The sequence below is a fragment of the Mauremys reevesii genome, linkage group 10 (genome assembly GCF_016161935.1).
Source record: "Mauremys reevesii isolate NIE-2019 linkage group 10, ASM1616193v1, whole genome shotgun sequence".
Lineage (NCBI taxonomy): Eukaryota > Metazoa > Chordata > Testudines > Geoemydidae > Mauremys > Mauremys reevesii.
The window spans coordinates 16088906-16107460 of NC_052632.1; the positions used below are offsets into that span (position 1 = coordinate 16088906).

General features: G+C 42.5%; 1 protein-coding gene across 5 annotated transcripts in view; it reads left to right on the top strand.

Moving 5' to 3' along the window:
- The window catches only part of LOC120372809 (cell migration inducing hyaluronidase 1), a 138717-nt gene that overhangs the window by 118874 nt on the left and 1288 nt on the right, over window positions 1-18555 (top strand). For 3 of the 5 annotated variants that reach the window (XM_039490201.1, XM_039490204.1, XM_039490202.1), the window contains exons 18-28: window positions 1572-1703; window positions 3761-3796; window positions 3904-4059; window positions 5498-5678; window positions 7578-7793; window positions 8489-8700; window positions 9146-9331; window positions 10562-10766; window positions 11577-11666; window positions 11991-12148; window positions 16994-17094. In XM_039490201.1, coding sequence (XP_039346135.1) covers window positions 1572-1703; window positions 3761-3796; window positions 3904-4059; window positions 5498-5678; window positions 7578-7793; window positions 8489-8700; window positions 9146-9331; window positions 10562-10766; window positions 11577-11666; window positions 11991-12148; window positions 16994-17094 — 1673 coding nt within the window. The remainder of the gene's footprint in view (window positions 1-1571; window positions 1704-3760; window positions 3797-3903; window positions 4060-5497; window positions 5679-7577; window positions 7794-8488; window positions 8701-9145; window positions 9332-10561; window positions 10767-11576; window positions 11667-11990; window positions 12149-16993; window positions 17095-18555) is intronic. The other 2 variants (XM_039490203.1, XM_039490206.1) reach the window with 1 other exon arrangement.

Consider the following 18555-nt stretch of genomic DNA (forward strand, 5'->3'; position numbering starts at 1 on the left):
CCCATGCCCCATGCTGCAGAGGAAGGCAAAAAACCTCCAGGGCCTCTGCCAATCTGCCCCGGAGGAAAATTCCTTCCCGACCCCAAATATGGCGATCAGTTAAACCCTGAGCATGTGGGCAAGACTCACCCGCCAGCACCCAGGAAAGAATTCTCTGCAGTAACTCAGATCCCATCCCATCTAACATCCCATCACAGACCACTGGGCATACTTACCTGCTGATAATCAAAGATCAATTGCCAAAATTAATTGCCAAAATTAGGCTATCCCATCATACCATCCCTTCCATAAACTTATCAAGCTTAGTTTTAAAGCCAGATATGTCTTTTGCCCCCACTACTCCCCTTGGAAGGCTGTTCCAGAACTTCACTCCTCTGATGGTTAGAAACCTTCGTCTAATTTCAAGTCTAAACTTCCTAGTGTCCAGTTTATACCCATTTGTTCTTGTGTCCACAAGAATCTAGACACAATAAATCAACTGCTGAGCGCTCTCTTGTTGACTCCCGTACTCCACCAGGGTGAGAGGCGCAGGCGGAGTCGACAGGAGAACGTAAGTAGGTCTGAGTACATCGACTTCAGCTGCATTATTCACGTAGCTGAAGTTGCGTAACTTAAACCTTAGTAATGATAAGGATAGCTGCCCCCGAAGAGCAGGAATAAATGACACCCCAACGTGCAGTGTAGTTGTAGCTGTGTTGGTCCCAGGATATTAGAGAGACAAGGTGGATGAGGTAATACCTTTTATTAGACCAACTTCTGTTGGTGAGCGAGACGAGTTTTTTGAACTACACAGAGGTTGGTACAATAAAAGATATTACCTTCCCCACCTTGTCACCCAACTTAACATCTTTCTATCCGGGCTTACACAAATGCTGTCACCCAAGAGCAGGCTGACACAACAACTGTGGAAATGCCTTACTGCCGTTTCCATTTATCTCTGCCTTTTTCCTCCATGACTCCCCAGACCATCATTTCATCATGTGTGAGAGCTTGCGAGCTAATAAATCTCATTATTAGTGGCCTGGGTGACTTATGGTAGGAGCAGCAAAGAAGATGTCATCATGGTCTCCTCAAAATGCTTTCACTTTTATACCATCTTTGCTTTTCCACACAATGTGCAGTTAGCCTGCGGAACTCACTGCCACAATATATCCATGTGGCCAAGAGTTGAGCAGGATTAAAAGAAAAGAATTGGACATTTGTATAGATAATAAGAATCTCCAAAGTTATAGTTGGGAGGATTTTAAATAATCCCAAGAGTTAGAAAGGATACAGTGTCATGCTTTGGGACATAAACCAACGTTTAACTAAAGGAAGAAACTTTTCCTGGGACGGGTTATTTCATGACTGACTATTGGAGCTTTTCTCGCCTATTCCTGGTAGCTGGTACTGGCCACTGTCAGAGAGAGGCTACAGGACTGGATGGTCCATAGGTCTGATTCAGCCTGACAATTCCTGTGTTTAGCAGAAATAATCCCACCAAAGGTTTAACAAGTCAATACAGCAGTTGAATCTCACTGGGGTAGACTGCCTTCCACTGACAACAGTTTCTGCTCTTCTTGTGTTTGCAGATATAGTCCACACAAAGATGCTGACCCTTTGAAGCCTAGGGAACCTGCGATAATTGAACGCTTTATTGCGTACAAGAACCAGGAACATGGGGCCTGGCTGAGGGGTGGAGACGTATGGCTGGATGACTGCCAGTGAGTTTTGCCTTATTTCAACCCTCGGAGTTGAACTCCGTGTTTATGGCAAGCATAGTTGTGGTTAGACTATTTATATCGCTTTGCACCTTGCATATGGTCATGATTAAAATAAAAATGAAACATTAAGAAAACACAGGCATTATTTTACACAAACAAAACCTGTTTTGTCCAAAGGGAAGAGTCTGCTGAATTGTTTTTGAGTGTGCTTTTTGTACAGATTTTCAAAGCGGCAGCAAAAATTGGCTCAAATAAACCATTCTATATGAAAAATGAAGAGCTTAAAATAAACAAAATAAATCATAAGCCTAACCAGCCTCCCCAGCTAAGCTTGGGTCATGGTTCAGTTTTATGTGGTTCAGCATTTTGCTGAATAAGCCAGTACCAAGGAAACAGACATAAAACTATGCATCATGATAGAGAGGGAGAGGAATTGGGAAAATGCACATTGTACGCCCTTTGAAAGCAGTTTCCTGAGCTGCTCAGAACAGACTCTCTTTGCACTTGGGAATGGATGATCTTCTTCAATTTCTGCTTCTGATCCAGTATCTTGATAGCAACCTCAATTAACCAAGGCAAAAAAGTAAAAGCTAGTTTACAGGGTACATTGCACTACGCTAGTACAATTGTCTGCCCATATGTAGTAGCCAGTGCCTGCAAAAACTGCTTTACCTTAGAATAATCCAAGCCTTTTAAAATGACCACTGGCTATAAACTGGCCTTAGTGAGTCCGTGAGACAAGCAAGAATGAAAGTAGGTCAGAATGGACAGAAATATGATATCAAGTCTTCTTGTTACTTGTCCTTCATATGGACTGTGTTAGCCAAAAATGTTTAACATTCCTGCCTTTTCAGATTAGTTGCATGTTATTTCGACATTTGCATTCGTTACTGAAATACCATAGTTTCTAAATAGTTTCTCCATCTTATCAGTTTTTGGCAGTGCCCTTTGGAGTGCATCTGAGGCTGCAGCCTTCAAACTGTAACTTGTTTTTATAGCCATAATCACAGAGTTAATTTTCATTTCAGTTGCTACAGTAAGACCTATGTATTACATTAACAAAGCAAATATTAATGTGGCATGCAGTACATGAACATTTCATGGGGCTGGAAGAATAATACATGAAAAGTAGATAGCATGTAATATGCTACCACCTACTGACTGAATCAAGGAGATTGTTTTTATTCTGTTCCCACTGATTTTTGTCTTGTGCGTGACAGTTTAAATTCCAGCACCAAGTTGTAACGGTGATGCTTGTGTCAGTATACAATAGAGATGGGTTCAAACTATAACATTAATCTCTGTATCTGGATTCTAACGTCCTCCAAGTTTGGGGAGTGTTTGGAACTGGCATTCTGGTCTGACCCATTATAAAAATAAGAACCATTTGTAAAATTAAGATCCAGGTCCAGATTCAGAGTTTGAATCTCACCAAAACTCAGTAGCGTTTTGATCCAAAGTTTTGATTCAGGTCTCTCTCCAGTCTGTGTCTGATCACTGATGAAACAGAAGTCAGAACCTTCTACCCCCTTTTAAGCTACTGCATAGAAAGGCTCTATGACTTGAGTAATAAACACAGAGGTGCATAAGGGGGGAATGTGTGTAGGGCAGAGGATTATTACATGACAGAAAATAGTTTGAGACATACAGGACTTCCTTAAATAACTTTGAAAGGGTCATGGTAGACAGAGATGCGGGGGAGGGGAGAGACTGATCAGTATCCAATTAGTCCTTCTCCCTGCAATGGCAGGATATAATCCCAGTTAAAGATCTATCAAACTACCACTACACTGGATCTATACACCTTATGAGCCATGCTAGAAAACTTTTTTTCACAAACTGGAATATGAACAAAATTGCTAACGCTTTTAGTTCGCCCCACCCTCCCACTTAACATAAGGGAGCTTAATTTTGTTAATTAACCCCATCCCTCCTTGTTCATATTAAAATCCTTACTGGTTTGGATATCTCAGTTTGGCATTGCCTACCTTTGGGAAGAACGAAGGCTCTGTATCGTTGCGTGTGAAGCACCTCCCCACTCTTTTCTCTCATTGCAGATTTGCTGACAACGGCATTGGCCTGACCTTGGCAAGGTAAGCATTATTCGTTCCTAGTTTGCCATCCCCCTACTTTGGCCTATGTTTCCAAAATAGAGTTTGCCATAAGCAACCCCTTTAACATACAGTCCTGTCTCTCCTAGCGGCGGAACTTTCCCACATGACGATGGTTCAAAGCAAGAAATAAAGAACAGCCTGTTTGTCGGTGAGAGTAAAAACGTGGGGACCGAGACCATGGACAACCACATTTGGGGGCCTGGAGGCCTGGATCACAGTGGAAGGACTCTCCCCATAGGCCAGTAAGTTTTGCCCAGCACAAGTGAACAGTTCCCATCCCTTCTGTTTGTTTAAGTTGATATATTTTTTCAGCACTATTTGGTGTAATTTAAACTGAAGAAATTATACACAGAGGATTTTGTTTCATGTCTCTTGTTCTCAAGGTCCTCATTGTGCAGCTGCTGCTGGCAGGCCTGTGCTTGCAGGCTGCCAGGACAGCATCAATACCTGCTTCGTGAATGGGACTCGGGGGGGCGGCTAAAGTAGAGGAAAAGTTTGCTAACTGGGCCAAGCTTTTCAACTGTGTACATGTAGTCAGCAAGGGTCGGGCAAGGCCGCAATCTCCACCCGTATCAGCTGCCAGTCACCAAGGAAATCTCTCAGGACCCCTGCCCGGGCTTTGGACCAAGCAGACTTGCTGCTGGGGTCGCACGATCTTTGTGCCCTTGTTAAATGTTTTACAAGCTGCCTGTGAATTTCACAGGTGACCTTGTCCGTGATCTCGGTGCTCTGAGTTGGTTTTGCAGAGGCGAGGATATTTTCTTGTTGTTTTTAAAAATGTAACCACCCCAAGAGAAGCCTCCAGGGCACAAAGAGCTTGAATGTCGTCTCTTTCTGCATGACACTCCCCAGTTCTGCTTGTCAATGGAGGCCCAGTCGGCCTATCCTCTATACCAATAGTGAAATGGTTTTTTAGTACCCTGTTCTACAGTCCTTTGTCTTCAGTGGAAGTTGTGTGTAAGAGCTCCCGAAGGCAAGGAGCACTCACTTGAATGAGAAATTCTTGTGTGAGGAAGGGCCAGTCATGTGAGTAAGGGATTGTGGTCTTGTTTATTATGAGCAATCCTTGACATGTTTTATCCAAGCCTGTTAAAGGGTTAAAACATCACAGCCACTCAAATCAGAATGTGAAAAAGCATGTGTCTTCTCTACCTTTCCACCAGTATCTAAATGATGTCTGGGTTAATGTGCTCTGCAGTGTGTCAGCTCCCTTAAAACTGTATCCTAGGCAGTGCAACAGTTTTTTGCTTCTTTGAAGGCCAGTTTTTATTTTATTTGTGCCAGCTGTCTTGGGATTTTAGCCCTGCAGTGATTCAGAATAAGGAGTGCAGATGTGATCGGTTACAGGTTTTGCTGCTGCTGCAGAACTTGTTTGTGATTGCAGCATGAATTTTTTCTTTTTAAGTCAGTGCCTTGGCATTATCCAGTGTTCCTTGCCTTTAGGAGTACAGATAAAGATGATCTGCTTAGACACGAGAGACCTTGACTGAACTCCTAAGAACTGAAGGATTGCACAGGCTAAAACAAAAGCAGCACTAATTCAGAGTTATCCTGCTGGCTGGGCAAAATAATATCAGCTACAGAGCAAGCATCATGTGGCTATCCATTATCTAAGATACAGATTAATGGTAACTCATTCTGACCAAATCTCCTTCTCTCTGTTTTTCAAATATGTTTCAGCAATTTTCCAATTCGAGGGATTCAGTTCTATGATGGGCCGGTCAATGTCCAAAACTGTACATTTCGCAAGTTTGCTGCACTGGATGGTCGCCACACAAGTGCCCTGGCATTCCGGCTCAACAATGCCTGGCAGAGCTGCCCCAATAACAACGTCACAGACGTTCTATTTGAAGACGTTCCCGTGAGTTATTCCTTCAAATGGGCTCCTTGTCATTTGGTTTTGGACGTGAGTGTGATGGTGAAAAATGTGATTCAGGAAATGGCCACTGGGAAAAACCAACATCAGAATTGGAAGCCTAACAACCTAGTCCCAATGATTGCCATGTTTTTAGCAAATTAGGTGTAAATTAGGGATAAGAAAACTGGTTTGAATTAAAAAAAACAAACAAGCCCAACTTTCTCACAAACTCAGAGCAAACCAGAACCGGACCTATTTCCCCCAAAGCTTGTTTCCCATATAAATAAATAGCATTTCTATTTCCATGAGCCTCTGAGCTACCATAGGCCTGATTCCATTCTCATCTACAAAGAGTAATTCTACTGAAGTTAAGAGAGGTACAGTTGGAGTAAAACCAGTACAGGTGAGAGGAAAATAAGTCCCCTTTGGTTCCAGGTGGGGTAAGATGTTGAAGTGCCAGCATAGAAAGGCTGTTCTTATAAAAGTTCCAGCCCAATCAGAAGGAAGAAATACCAAGGAACATCCCTGTGAGCAGAATCTAGGTTGAATTCTGTTCTTATTTACATCTGGTAATTCCATTGACATCAGTCCCGCAAATGTAAATGAGAGCAGAATTTGGCCCAAAAGGTTCCGATCTGCTTTGAATAAGCATGTGAACTTGTGGGTGCTTGTTTGAACCAAACCAAGAAATTAGTTAGAACTAATCCTGGTGAGAGAGAAATTGACAGGTATTTTTGCATCTGCTTGAACAAATATATGCCTGCTGGTCCTGAGTGTGTCCCTCTTCCTGATGAAATGTACCTAGCAGCTGTTTAATCCAATTAACAAGCCTTGCAAGGGTATTTACAGACATCTGTGGATTGAACGAATGATTCTGATTGCCTCATGTTTACTAAATACCAGATATGCTAAAATTTCATGAGAAAAGTTGATTGAAAATCTTTGTGCCAAGTGTCTGGTAGGGAGAAAAAAATCCCCAAAAGTGTCCAACCCAGCCTCAGCCACATTTCATCAGACTGGTTTGTGACATTCCATTTATTTAACTTGGATAAGAACCACTGGTCAGAAGTCACATAAGCAGCCATGTCCCTGGGGAGGCCGCTGATTGTTCCCAGTGTAAGTGCAACTTTATGTAGCATACAAATTTTAAAAAATGAAGAAGAAGAAGAAGAAGAAGTAGGAACACATGAACTGGGTCAGATAAAATAAAAATGTCCCTGAACCTTCCAACAAAACGTGAACCCCAGGATGGAGGTCAGGAATAGAATGCTGGTGGTTTGTCATCTACCTCTTTCATTCATGGTCAACAGGAAAGGGCTTATGACCCAGCAGACTTCTGCTGTGCGTGACTTAGCTCTGCTTTAGCCTCAAGCACTGACCATGCATGCAGTATGTAGACAAGTGGGGGGCAACTCAAATATTCTAGCAAATGTCACTGAAATTCCTGCTAGCTGACGAGACCACCACTACCAAAAGTGGCCTCAGATTTTGGGTGCTCCTTTTTGGGGGCACCCAGCCTGAGTTACTCAGAGCCTGATTTCCTTCCACAGGTGCTGAGCACCTAGAAGCTCCATTGACTTCAACTGGAGCTGTGGGTGCTCAGAGCTTCTGAAAACCAGATCTAAGATGTCTCAAGTTGAGGACCCAGAATTGGAGGCACCCAAAATCAATGATCATTTTTGAAAATATTGGCCCTAATGTACAATTAAATTTCCCCATCCCTACAGTGACTGGCAAATCCAAATGCCACTTCTTGTCCCAACTATTTTACAATGCTAGTTAAAATCAAACAATTCAAGCCATTCAAACAACCACAGAATTGTCCTTCACTTAAAATGCTAAGTACTTAAAATACTTGAATTGCTCCTCTGGTATGTAAATATATGTCACTGTTCTGTTTAGATTACTTCAAGAGTGTTCTTTGGAGAACCTGGACCCTGGTTCAATGACCTGAATATGGATGGTGATAAAACATCAGTTTTTCATGATGTAGATGGCTCTGTGTCGGAATATCCCGGCTCATACCTTATAAAGGAAGATAACTGGTTGATCAAACACCCAGACTGTATTGATGTGCCAGATTGGAGAGGTGCCATCTGCAGTGGGCACTATGCACAGGTACAAAGAATTTACATTACACCACTGGCATTGCGTTTGGCGTACAGGTGATAGGTTTATAGCTATTTTAAATTTCCCAGTACGGTAGGGCTTGAAGTCATCTTGAACTCAGAAATATGCACTTTTATAGGACACTCGGGGTGTCATAGCATTTGGCAGTGCATCTATCTGCATGGTTTTGCACACACACGTGAGTTTGCCTGTCAATATTATGGTACATTTTCAGAGGCACTTTAAAAATTTTGGCCATGAATATGCAACAATGAAAAGAACACTGCACTTCTGTAGCAACTTCCCTCCAAAGATCTCCAAGCATGTCAGAAGCATTCATTAATTAAGTTTCACAAACTGACTCTAAGATAGGGAAGTGTTATTTTCCACATTTTTATGGAGGGAATTGTGTCACAGCTAAGTTAGGTGACTTACCCACAGTCTCGTAGGAAGTCTCTTATAGAGGCCAGAATGGAATCTGGATCTCCTAACTTCCATTCCTGTGACTTAGCCACAAAACTATTCTTCTTCCCACAAAAGCACCTGGTACCACTGCCTGGAACCAGTCCTTCACTCTCTCCTATGTGCCGTGACCTTTTTTAGTTTTGTTTTAGGTACTGGGAGTGTTTTCAGAATAACATACTTAAAGCCAATTTGTAGCCATCTATCTTATTAAACCAATTGTGACTGTTTCCCTAATCTAGATATACATCCAGGCCTACAAGTCAGCCACCCTGAGAATGAAAATAATCAAAAACGACTACCACAGTCATCCTCTCTACTTGGAGGGGGCTTTAAGCAAAAGTTCTCCTTACCAGCAGTATCAGCCAGTTATAACACTGCAGAAAGGTTATACCGTCCACTGGGACAAGACGGCACCCGAGGAACTGGCTATATGGCTCATCAACTTCAACAAGTGAGTGATCCCTCCAAACCCTACCACACAAAAGTAGCATCCCAACTCAGTAATGTAGCTGTAAATGGTTAAAGAGTGATGTTACTGAAATAGTCATGAGGAGTTCTTTCGGGGTTGACATCATTATTCCATGAAGACCACTCTGAACTGCCCCATCTTTTAATTTGTCGTGATACTTATGTCCCTCTGAATACATTTTTTTTAGATGCCTAGGATCAAATTAATCCCTGGTGAATAGATGCCAATGGTATTAGCTCAGGGATGAGTGTAGCCTATATTGCTTAAGTAGCACATAGATGTTCTCTTAAAGGCTAAATTATGTTAACCGGCCAGGAAAAAAGTGTTACATTTCAGAGTGAACTATTTAACTTGGCTGATGACGTGCCCAGGAAAGTCATAGTCATGTGTCTATTATTTGTTATAATGTGGCTCTTTGCTATTTTAGGAACGACTGGATCCAGCTAGGGTTGTGTTATCCTAAAGGGACAACATTTTCCATTCTCTCAGACATCCACAATCGTCTCTTGAAGAAAACATACAAAACAGGGACCTTCTATAGGACCTTGCAGATGGACAAATTGGAGTACAGATATCCTACCAAGGGATACTATTACTGGGATGAGGACACTGGGTAAGGAAATAGCCCTTGGTCAACTAGACAGATATGAGAGAGCCCATCTGACCCAGAAAGTGTTTTGGCCAAGACCAACATTCAGTTGCAAACTGGGATCACAACAAACAGATTCCTTAAGCCCCGATCAACTTTTCATTTCCTTCTGACTCATGGTAGCTGCCCTTCATTCATGTGCTCCCAGCCACAGCCCCTCGCCTCCAATGGCTCCCAGTGCCAAATGAATGTACAGCAGGGTCAAAGGAAAAGCAGAAAGAGGACCCAATTCATAGCAATGAAGTTAGGTTGAACAAGCATAAAGCCCTTCTCATTTCAAAAATTCGATCTAGGAATCTTAAACCACAACCATTTATGAGCATCGACATGGGTGATGCATAGCTGCCCAGTGGATTTGAACAGGACAAATTTACCCCTTGAGGGATAGGACTCTTTCTTATACGAAATTGAGGCTGGTTTATATACCGTATATATAGAGAGAAAGAGATGTATATTTATAATAAATACTGGGGGGCTAGCGCTCCCTCGATGGGAATATTGGGAGGGAGTGGATCTATGTTTCCATCCCCACAATATCTCATGGAGGAGGGACTGGGGTTGCTGTGGTACATGAGATTGGACTGACCACTGGGGAGCAGGAAGGTCTCCTTGGCCACCTTCCAGTCACCATGGGCCCCAGTGGAGACACCTGGCCTGATGGAGGGGCAGGAACACATGCACTAGCTGCCAGGGTGGGGTGGAGGATGGCACAGGGGACTGGCACCTGGACAGGGAGCAAGGGGGCAGTAGTGCACATGGCGCCAAGCTCCTGGTGAGGGATGGGGAAGTGCAGGGCACCAGCCATGGAGGAACTGCTGTAGGAATGGCCATCAGAACTACCAGGAAGCCCCTTCCCAACCTGGATGGGCTGCCCATCCCCGCCACTTCCATTCTCAGTAACTCCCTTTTGCTCTCCCTCCTATTCCTCCACCCCTGATTCACAGGGAATATCATCCCCCCCCTCTGAATAAATATATATACACACGTTGATTTATGTAAAAATAACAGACCTCTAGAGCTATATAAATACATAATGCGAGATGTGGTATAGATATTCTATTAGCATCAGTCTAGGATGGCCGTATTACACATTTGTTATCACAAAGCACTGAGACGTACTCTATTATAACCTGGACCTATTCGTTTTGGTGTGTAACGCCCCGTGATTTGTGCATTGTCACCCCCAATCTGCAGGCTGCTGTTTCTGAAACTCAAAGCCCAGAATGAGAAGGAGAAGTTTGCCTTCTGTTCAGTCCAAGGCTGTGAGAGAATAAGGATCAAAGCTGTGATCCCAAAGAACGCTGGAATCAGTGACTGTGAAGCCAAGGCCTATCCAAAATACGCGGAAAATGCAGTAGTAGATGTGCCGATGCCTAAGAAGCTCTCTAACACACAACTGGTAAAGTACCTTGTTTGCTATTACATTTCTATGACCGTTGTTCTGTTTCCTTGTAAATTTGCAAGCTTTATCATGCATCATTCCATGTAGCCATGGAGATCATCTCTATAAGAACTACTCTACCCTGTGCATAACTTCCTGAAATGGTCCAGAAGTGTAAAGCAACCTAAACCAGCCACCAGCTAGTACAGAAAACCCAGATTCATAAAAGGAAGAGATACTTAAAGCTGCAGCAGGTGTTCCCTAACAGTTACTTTTCCATACTATATGCCTGCCTCCTAGGGATAGGTGCTGGATACACATGGGGGCAATGGGGATAGCTCTGGGGTACTGAAGACTGCATTTCACAGTAAGAATTTGATCTAATGGTCAAGGGTGGAGTGCTGCACACAGAAACACAACACACAAAGTGATGAGCAGGGCGACGGGTTGCTCAGGAGAACTTGATTGTGCTCTGATGAGAGTTCTGCTGCATGGCTGCAAGCCACGCCTGCCTAATAGCAGAAGCAATGCCAGAGGGGGGATTGCATAGCTAAGGGTGTGTCTGTGCTGCAAAGAAAAACCCAGGGCACTAAGTTTCGGAGCTCAGGTCAACTGACTCAGGCTCACAGAGCTCAGGCTGTGGGGATGAAAATAGCAGTGTGGACGTTTGCACATCAAGGCTTCTGCTGAAAGACAGGTTCATGTTCAAGTGTCAACATATTAGGTACTTTTTTTATTGTTGATTAAACTGCTAGGAAGCTCTTGGTTTAAAATAAATAGCATTTGGGGAATGTACAAAAGTGGTAAACACCGTTTTCTATTTTTAAGCAGAATAATAAGGACCATTTCCTAGAGCTGAAAATACAAACCTTCAAGACCAGATACTTCCACCTCAGGGATGACTTTGCATACATTGAGGTAAGTGGTTCCTTCTCAGCCACATTTGTTGGACTTTTAGAAATACATAGGTTAAAATTCTGGGGGTTCACCCAGAATTTACTGAGGAAACTACCACTGATCGTTTCGAGGAATTAGGTCATTCAGGCTATGTCTCTTACGAATATGAGTAGTACAACATAATAGACAAAAATTCAAATTGGTCCAAGCTAGGAGATAGGGAATCCTATCCCTTGAAGCAAAGAGCAGTTCAACACTGCCATGCCACAGTCATGAGGCTTCTTACAGTTAACTGTTATGAACTTGGATTTCTTTGGCACATCAAGAATATTTTCTTTTCTGCAGGTTGATAATAAGAAGTTTTTCCTTGCTGATGACGGTATCCAAGTTGTTGTGATTGATGGGGAACATGGAAAAATTGTTGACCGAATAAGTTTCAAAAACTCTATTCTACAGGGTATCCCAACGCAGATAGACAATTATGTCACCAACATCAAAAACAAGTGAGTAAATAATCCAGTGTGTAATAAAACTTTAGCATCCAGGATTGTTGCTGAAATGCTGATCCTTTTTCTTAGCCCTGGTCACCTGATATGGCTTAGTTACAAAATCTTAATGACATTGTTCATGACAGGATTCAGTTGCATGACATGGCTCAGTGTCAACTTCATCAGAATCCCATCAGAATCCAAATGCTGAGTTTCAAAGTGGCACTAAGGCATGGACTGTAAACCTGTGAAAAAACTGTCATTATCAGTTCCTAAACCACAATGCTCCTAACATGTTTTCATATTGCCTGAGTAATCTATTAGTTCTCATCAGATGCCACTGATAAAATATATGCATGTTATGTGCATGTGTTCCATCCCTAAACACATGTGCGGTGTGTTTTGATTTCTGTAAGCATGCTAGCTAAAGATCCAGAGCAATGAAACTAGACTGTTGAGTACCAAACACATGTTCCGAGCAGCTGTATCTTGGAGCACAGTAGTCTAGCCAGCCTTAAATACTAATAGAAACCATATCAATGCTTCTTAAATTGAGGATTGTGTTCTCTGCTCATATTGGTTTGTAGAGTAGTAATACATGTAATTGTTGGTAGAGGTATTTATTCTTATCTTGTATCAAGTTACTGATCCATGAGAGGACCTTCCTTCTTATCCCATGACAACTTACTTTGCTTAAGAGCCATTGGTGAGGGACCTTGTCAAAGGCTTTCTGAAAATCTAAGTACACTATATCCAATGGATCCCCCTTGTCTACATGCTTTTTGACCCCCTCAAAGAATTCTAGTAGATTGGTGAGGTGTGATTTCCCTTTACAAAAAACATGTTGACTCTTCCCCAACAAGTTATGTTCACCTATGTGTCTGACAGTTTTGTTCTTTACTATAGTTTCAACCAGTTTGCCCAGCACTGAAGTCAAGCTTATTGGCCTGTAACTGCCAGGATCACTTCTGGAGCCCTTTTTAAAAATTGGCATCACATTAGCTATCCTCCAGTCATTTGGTACAGAAGCTGATTTAAATGATAGGTCACAGACTACAGTTTGCAGTCCTGCAATTTCACATTTGAGTGCCATCAGAACTCTTGGGTGAAAGCCACCTGGTCCTGGTGACTTATTACTGTTTAGTTTATCAATTTGTTCCGAAACCTCCTCTAATGACACATCAATCTGGGACAGTTCCTCAGATTGTTACCTAAAAAGAATGGCTCAGGTTTGGCAATCTCCCTCACATCCTCAACTGTGAAGACCGATGCAAAGAATTCATCTAGTTTCTCCACAATGGCCTTATTGTCCTTGAGTGCTCCTTTAGCATCTTGATCATTCAGTGACCCCACTGGTTGTTTAGCAGGCTTCCTGCTTCTGATGTACTTAAAAAATTTTTTGCTATTACTTTTTGAGGCTAGCTGTTCTTCAAATTCTTTTTTGGCCTTCCTAATTATATTTTTATACTTCATTTGCCAGAGTTTATGCTCCTTTCTATTTTCCTCACTAGGATTTAACTTCCACTTTTTAGAGGATGTCTTTTTGCCTCTCACTGCTTCTTTTACTTTGTTGTTTACTCACGGTGGCACTTTTTTGGTTCTCTTACTATGTTTTTTAGTTTGGGATATACATTTAAGTTGAGCCCTCTATTATGGAGTCTTTAAAAAGTTTCCATGCAGATTGCAGGAATTTTACTTTTGGTGCTGTATCTTTTAATTTCTGTTTAACCAACCTCCTCATTTTTGTGTAGTCCCACACCTCATTTTTGTGGTGTTTTCCCCACAGAGGCTCATTGGAGGGGGGGTTTCGAGGTGCAGGGGCAACGGGACTCTACAGAGGCTTCCAGGTGAAGGTTGTTGGGGCTCAGCAGAGGGGTCTGGGTGTGGGGATCTTAGTAGGGGGGGTCTGGGTGCTGGGGGAGTGGGGCTTGGTGGGGTGGGAGTCTGGGTGCAGACAGTTGGCTGTCGGTGTGGGGGCCCAGGGTAGGTGACCAGACAGCAAGTGTAAAAAATCAGGACAGAGGTGCCTATATAAGAAAAAAAACCCAAAATCGGGACTGTCTCGATAAAATCGGGACATCTGGTCAACCTAGCCCAGGGTGGGTGTTTGAGTGTAGGGAACTCAGTGTGGAGTGGTCTGGGTGCAGGGGTCCGGAAGCAGAGGATCTGGGTTCAGGGGGGTTCCAGATGCAAGGGTTGACATGCAGTGGGGTTGGGTCTGGGTATGGAGAGCTAGGGGAGTTCTGGGTGTACGGGGTGAGGATGGTGTGGGTGTCTGGGTATGGGAGGTCCAGATGCACAGGGGTTGGGTGGGTGGGGGAGCAGCTCCCCCATACAGTGACCCCTCCCCCCACAGCTGAGGAGTGATGGGGGCAGGAAGCAGGGGAGGATACTGAGCTTCCTGCAGCTGGGGGAGGTTTTTTGGGGGAGGGTGTCTGACACAGACCCAGCTGCTCCTTGCAGGAGAAGAGGAAGTCCCAACCTCTCCTGCCTCCAGCCCAGCCAGGACTAGCCAGCTGACCCCCGGCTCAGGGTAGGAGCCACTGGCTGGAGTGTTTCCAGCCCCACAGTGATTTACCTCTCTGCCGGCTGCGCTGGGTGCCTGGAATGTTGTACCTGTGTTGCTAGGGAGTCGTGCATGACTGTTTTTGCAGCTTCCCTTTGCTTCCCTGTGAGAGAGTCATTTTTCTGCGGGGAAGCAAAGAAATCTGCTGGAGACATTAATTTTGTCCATGCACAGTGGTGCAGAATTCCCCAAGGAGTAAATTAAAGCAGTACAACGTGTGTGTGTGTGTGTGTGTGTGTGTAGGCAAGGCCTATGAACATGATCTTTGGACTTGCTGAGCCCTCAACTCCCATGGAAGTCAATAGACGTGAAGAACAATTAGCACCTCACAGATCCTAATTTTGCAATATGTATTTAGTAGGGTAGTAACCTTGGATTGTTCTCCTGCTCTTCTGAAATGTTCTCTTAGCCCTTTCCTCCATTCTCGTGCCTGCTTTCTGGAAATGGGATATAGCCAGACATTTTAGCTATAGCTGTTAAACATACCATTTATCCAGGAAAGAAAAATGGGGTCTGCTGTGATGAATCTGTTTGAACTATACATTTTTCCTTGCTTTTTTTCCCTGGAATGACAGAGCCTATTAGTTCACTCTAGGAATTTACTGCAGGCCAAGTTGTCATATTTTGTGTATGTTCATACTTTTGTGATGAGTTTTCCAAAGCAAATAGCTGGAACAAGTCGAAGCTATTTTTTAAAGCTCCAAGTCAAGAAAGACTTAGCTGAAATAAATGATTTTTTAGTAAAGTGAAAGAAAAAAAACTAATATCAGACCAAGAATGTAACTAAATACATGCTGTTAACCCAATTAGTTTTATAACAGTGCAAGTATTAAATGTAACAGCTGAGGTTTAAGCTAAAAACAGACTAAAGGTTTGTCTACACTACAATGGGACAGGTATGATGCACTGTAGTGTAGACACTTTCTACAGTGATGGAAGAGGTTTTTACATTGCTGTAACTAATCCACCTGCTTGAGAGCTGGTAGCTAGGTTGATGAAAGAATTCTTCCACCGACCTAGCAGTGTCTATACTGGGGCTTAGGTTGGCTTAACTACATCTCTCAGGAGTGTGAATTTTCCAAGTTTTAAGTGGAGATCAGGCCTTAGTGACTATTAACCCTTTTGTTCCTGGTTTTTCCTTGTAGTTGCTGTATTGCCATTATCCCATTACAATGGATTTTAATGGAATTGTCATGTTAAGATGTAGCTAGTCCATTCAGCAGCACAGCAGTTGTGTTCTATGTAATAATATCTGGAAAACAAGGAACTCTTGGATGGCTAATTATAGTGACAGTTTGTACTACTGTAACACAATCGGGCTGATCCACCAAGGCTTTCTACCTGCAGAGCACCCATTCACATCACTGGGACACCTCACCTGGAGAGCTTGCAAGATAGAATAAAATCAATTAAACTAGTCAAACATTTTATCAATCACCCTGCAACACTTCTTTAATGAAGAGGTGCACACTTGACTGCAAGGACCAGAGCCCATCTGTGCCTCATCGAAGTCAATGGCAAAACTCCCATTTTCTTCAATAGGGTCAGGATTTCTTGGTGCAGTCACTGGAGAGGTCTTGGCACCTTGCAGAATAGGGGTGCTAACCTCATTAACCTGCCTATACTTCAGCTTGGATGGTTCTGTCTACAGAATGCCCCTTCTGCGTTCAATTTGATAGGGGATTTTTCTTCACTTTCTGCCCTAACCTGTTTTATAGTGTTGCTTAAACAGCTGCTAAATTTTACCCCAGAGGTTGCTGCAGATTTGTGATAGGTAAGGTGATCTGATCCCTGAACTGTACATCATTTGTACTTCAGTCAAAGCAACCAAGGACCTTTTGGAAGACACCATGCTATTTATAAGGACACTAATAATGCACATTTACATCAAACATGCACTCAAAAAGAAGGAAAATTGACCCTCTGCACAGATTCTAGGAAGGTGAATTTATTTGAGATTTAGTCCATTGCTGATATGAAAACAAAGAGTTAAATGAGAACTGCTTAGGGCATCCCAGATGAAGCACATTCCACTCAGAGTGGCATGTGATGGAAATGCTGATTTTGAACATTTAAACTGCTCTAGAAACTCCATGTAAAATGAGCAAATTAAATATGCTTTCTAATGGATTTTGCACATATGGAAAAGTGAATATGTGGTTAAGTCATTGGAGAACATCTAGTTCACTGGTGTCCCAGTGTCACACTGATGGCAGACACCAGTGCTTAAATCAGACAAGTGACAAAGGTTTAACTATTGCTCATTTGTTTATAAATGACTTTGTTTTCTTTAGTTCTATAGTGGTGATGGCATCCAAAGGCAGATTCATTTCAAAAGGACCCTGGACTAAAGTACTGGAAAAACTTGGAGTTGAGAAGGGTTTTAAGTTAAAAGGTAAGGAATTTTAAAAACATAAATATAAACTTTTGATTTGTTAACCGAACAAGTTAAAAACCTTTAATATACCAACTTCTGCTAGTAAACTGACCTTGCACAAATAAGTAGGCACTATGCTTCTCAACTGGACTCATGTGTCAGTGAGAGAGATGCAGACCTCCCTCCTTGAGGACAGTTTGGGAAAGACCTCAGGATTCCTGCCACCCAGGCTCAGTGTGATGTCTATCAATGGGGAATAAGGCATAAGGAGAAGCCACACTTACAACATCCCGGTGCTGAATGGATGCTAAGATGGCATCCACACCAGCTGTAGAGAAGGCAGCGCATTTTGGTACCCTTTGTGGAAGAAGTGCCCAGATAGCATCCTTCCAAGTGGTGGGGAGTGAAAATGCCAAATTAAAGACCATTCTGAGTATGTCCAGGTGTCTCCTAAACATCCAGACTGTTAAACCAGAGTGCCAAGTATCAGCACAACTAAACAGCTATTTTAAACCGAGGCTCATTTAATCCTGCTTTGCTTGCACATGCCTAAATCTTCCATATCTACTTAATCATAGCACTGTAGACAGAGAATATTGTTAACACAGAATTGCTTTGAGTTCCCTCTTGTAAGTGCATCCTCTATAAGGCAGTACATCTCTGCACACTGTCACAGCAATGACCATTGCTAAATGCTGTTCCCAAAAGTAATGACATAGTTTTAGAGAAGGTAGAGAACTTACTTCAGGGGAGACAGCTCTGGTACCTCTTTTCCATCTCTAACTTCTCTAGTCCTCTGATTCCACTAATGATTTCTTTTAAGATGGCCATTGGTTCAGAGATAAATCATATATTCAAACTACCACACCTAGCCCCAGCATCCAGTGTGTCTGTAATTGACTGTATAATATTGTCATTGAGAAATGGTTGGTTGATATCTGCTCTGGAATTGTACATATTTACACTGCATCAAGACGCACACCCAGAGAGTTTGCCATTGGAAGCTACTGTGTAACTTTAGCAGGTATTTTCTTTGAGCTAAAGGAACCAGTAAGAATTGAAAATGGAGTCTCCAGCCAGCACCATTACATACAAGATGGTTCAGAAAGATCAGGGTGCACCTAGAGTCAGAGGCAAAGTTAGAAGAGTCCAATTGGTTTGGACCTAATTGTGAGGTTCCTGTTTATCAAGAACCAAATTTACCATGTTGTTTGGCTAAAACAAGTCATTGTGGGCAGAGCTGTGTGGAGGACAGAAATTTTGTTTTGCAAAGAATTTCAAGATTTCCAAATTCCCCTTTGTTCAAAATAGGAATAAAAGCTAAAAATTTCAAAATTCTCTGCAAAGGACAATTCTGAAAAGTGATATTTTGGGCCATTCATTTTGATTCTGACTTTCAAAATGTGTATTAGATTATAGTACATAATTTCATACAAAATGTGAAACAAAGGATTGTTTCAAAACTAAATGTTGAACTGT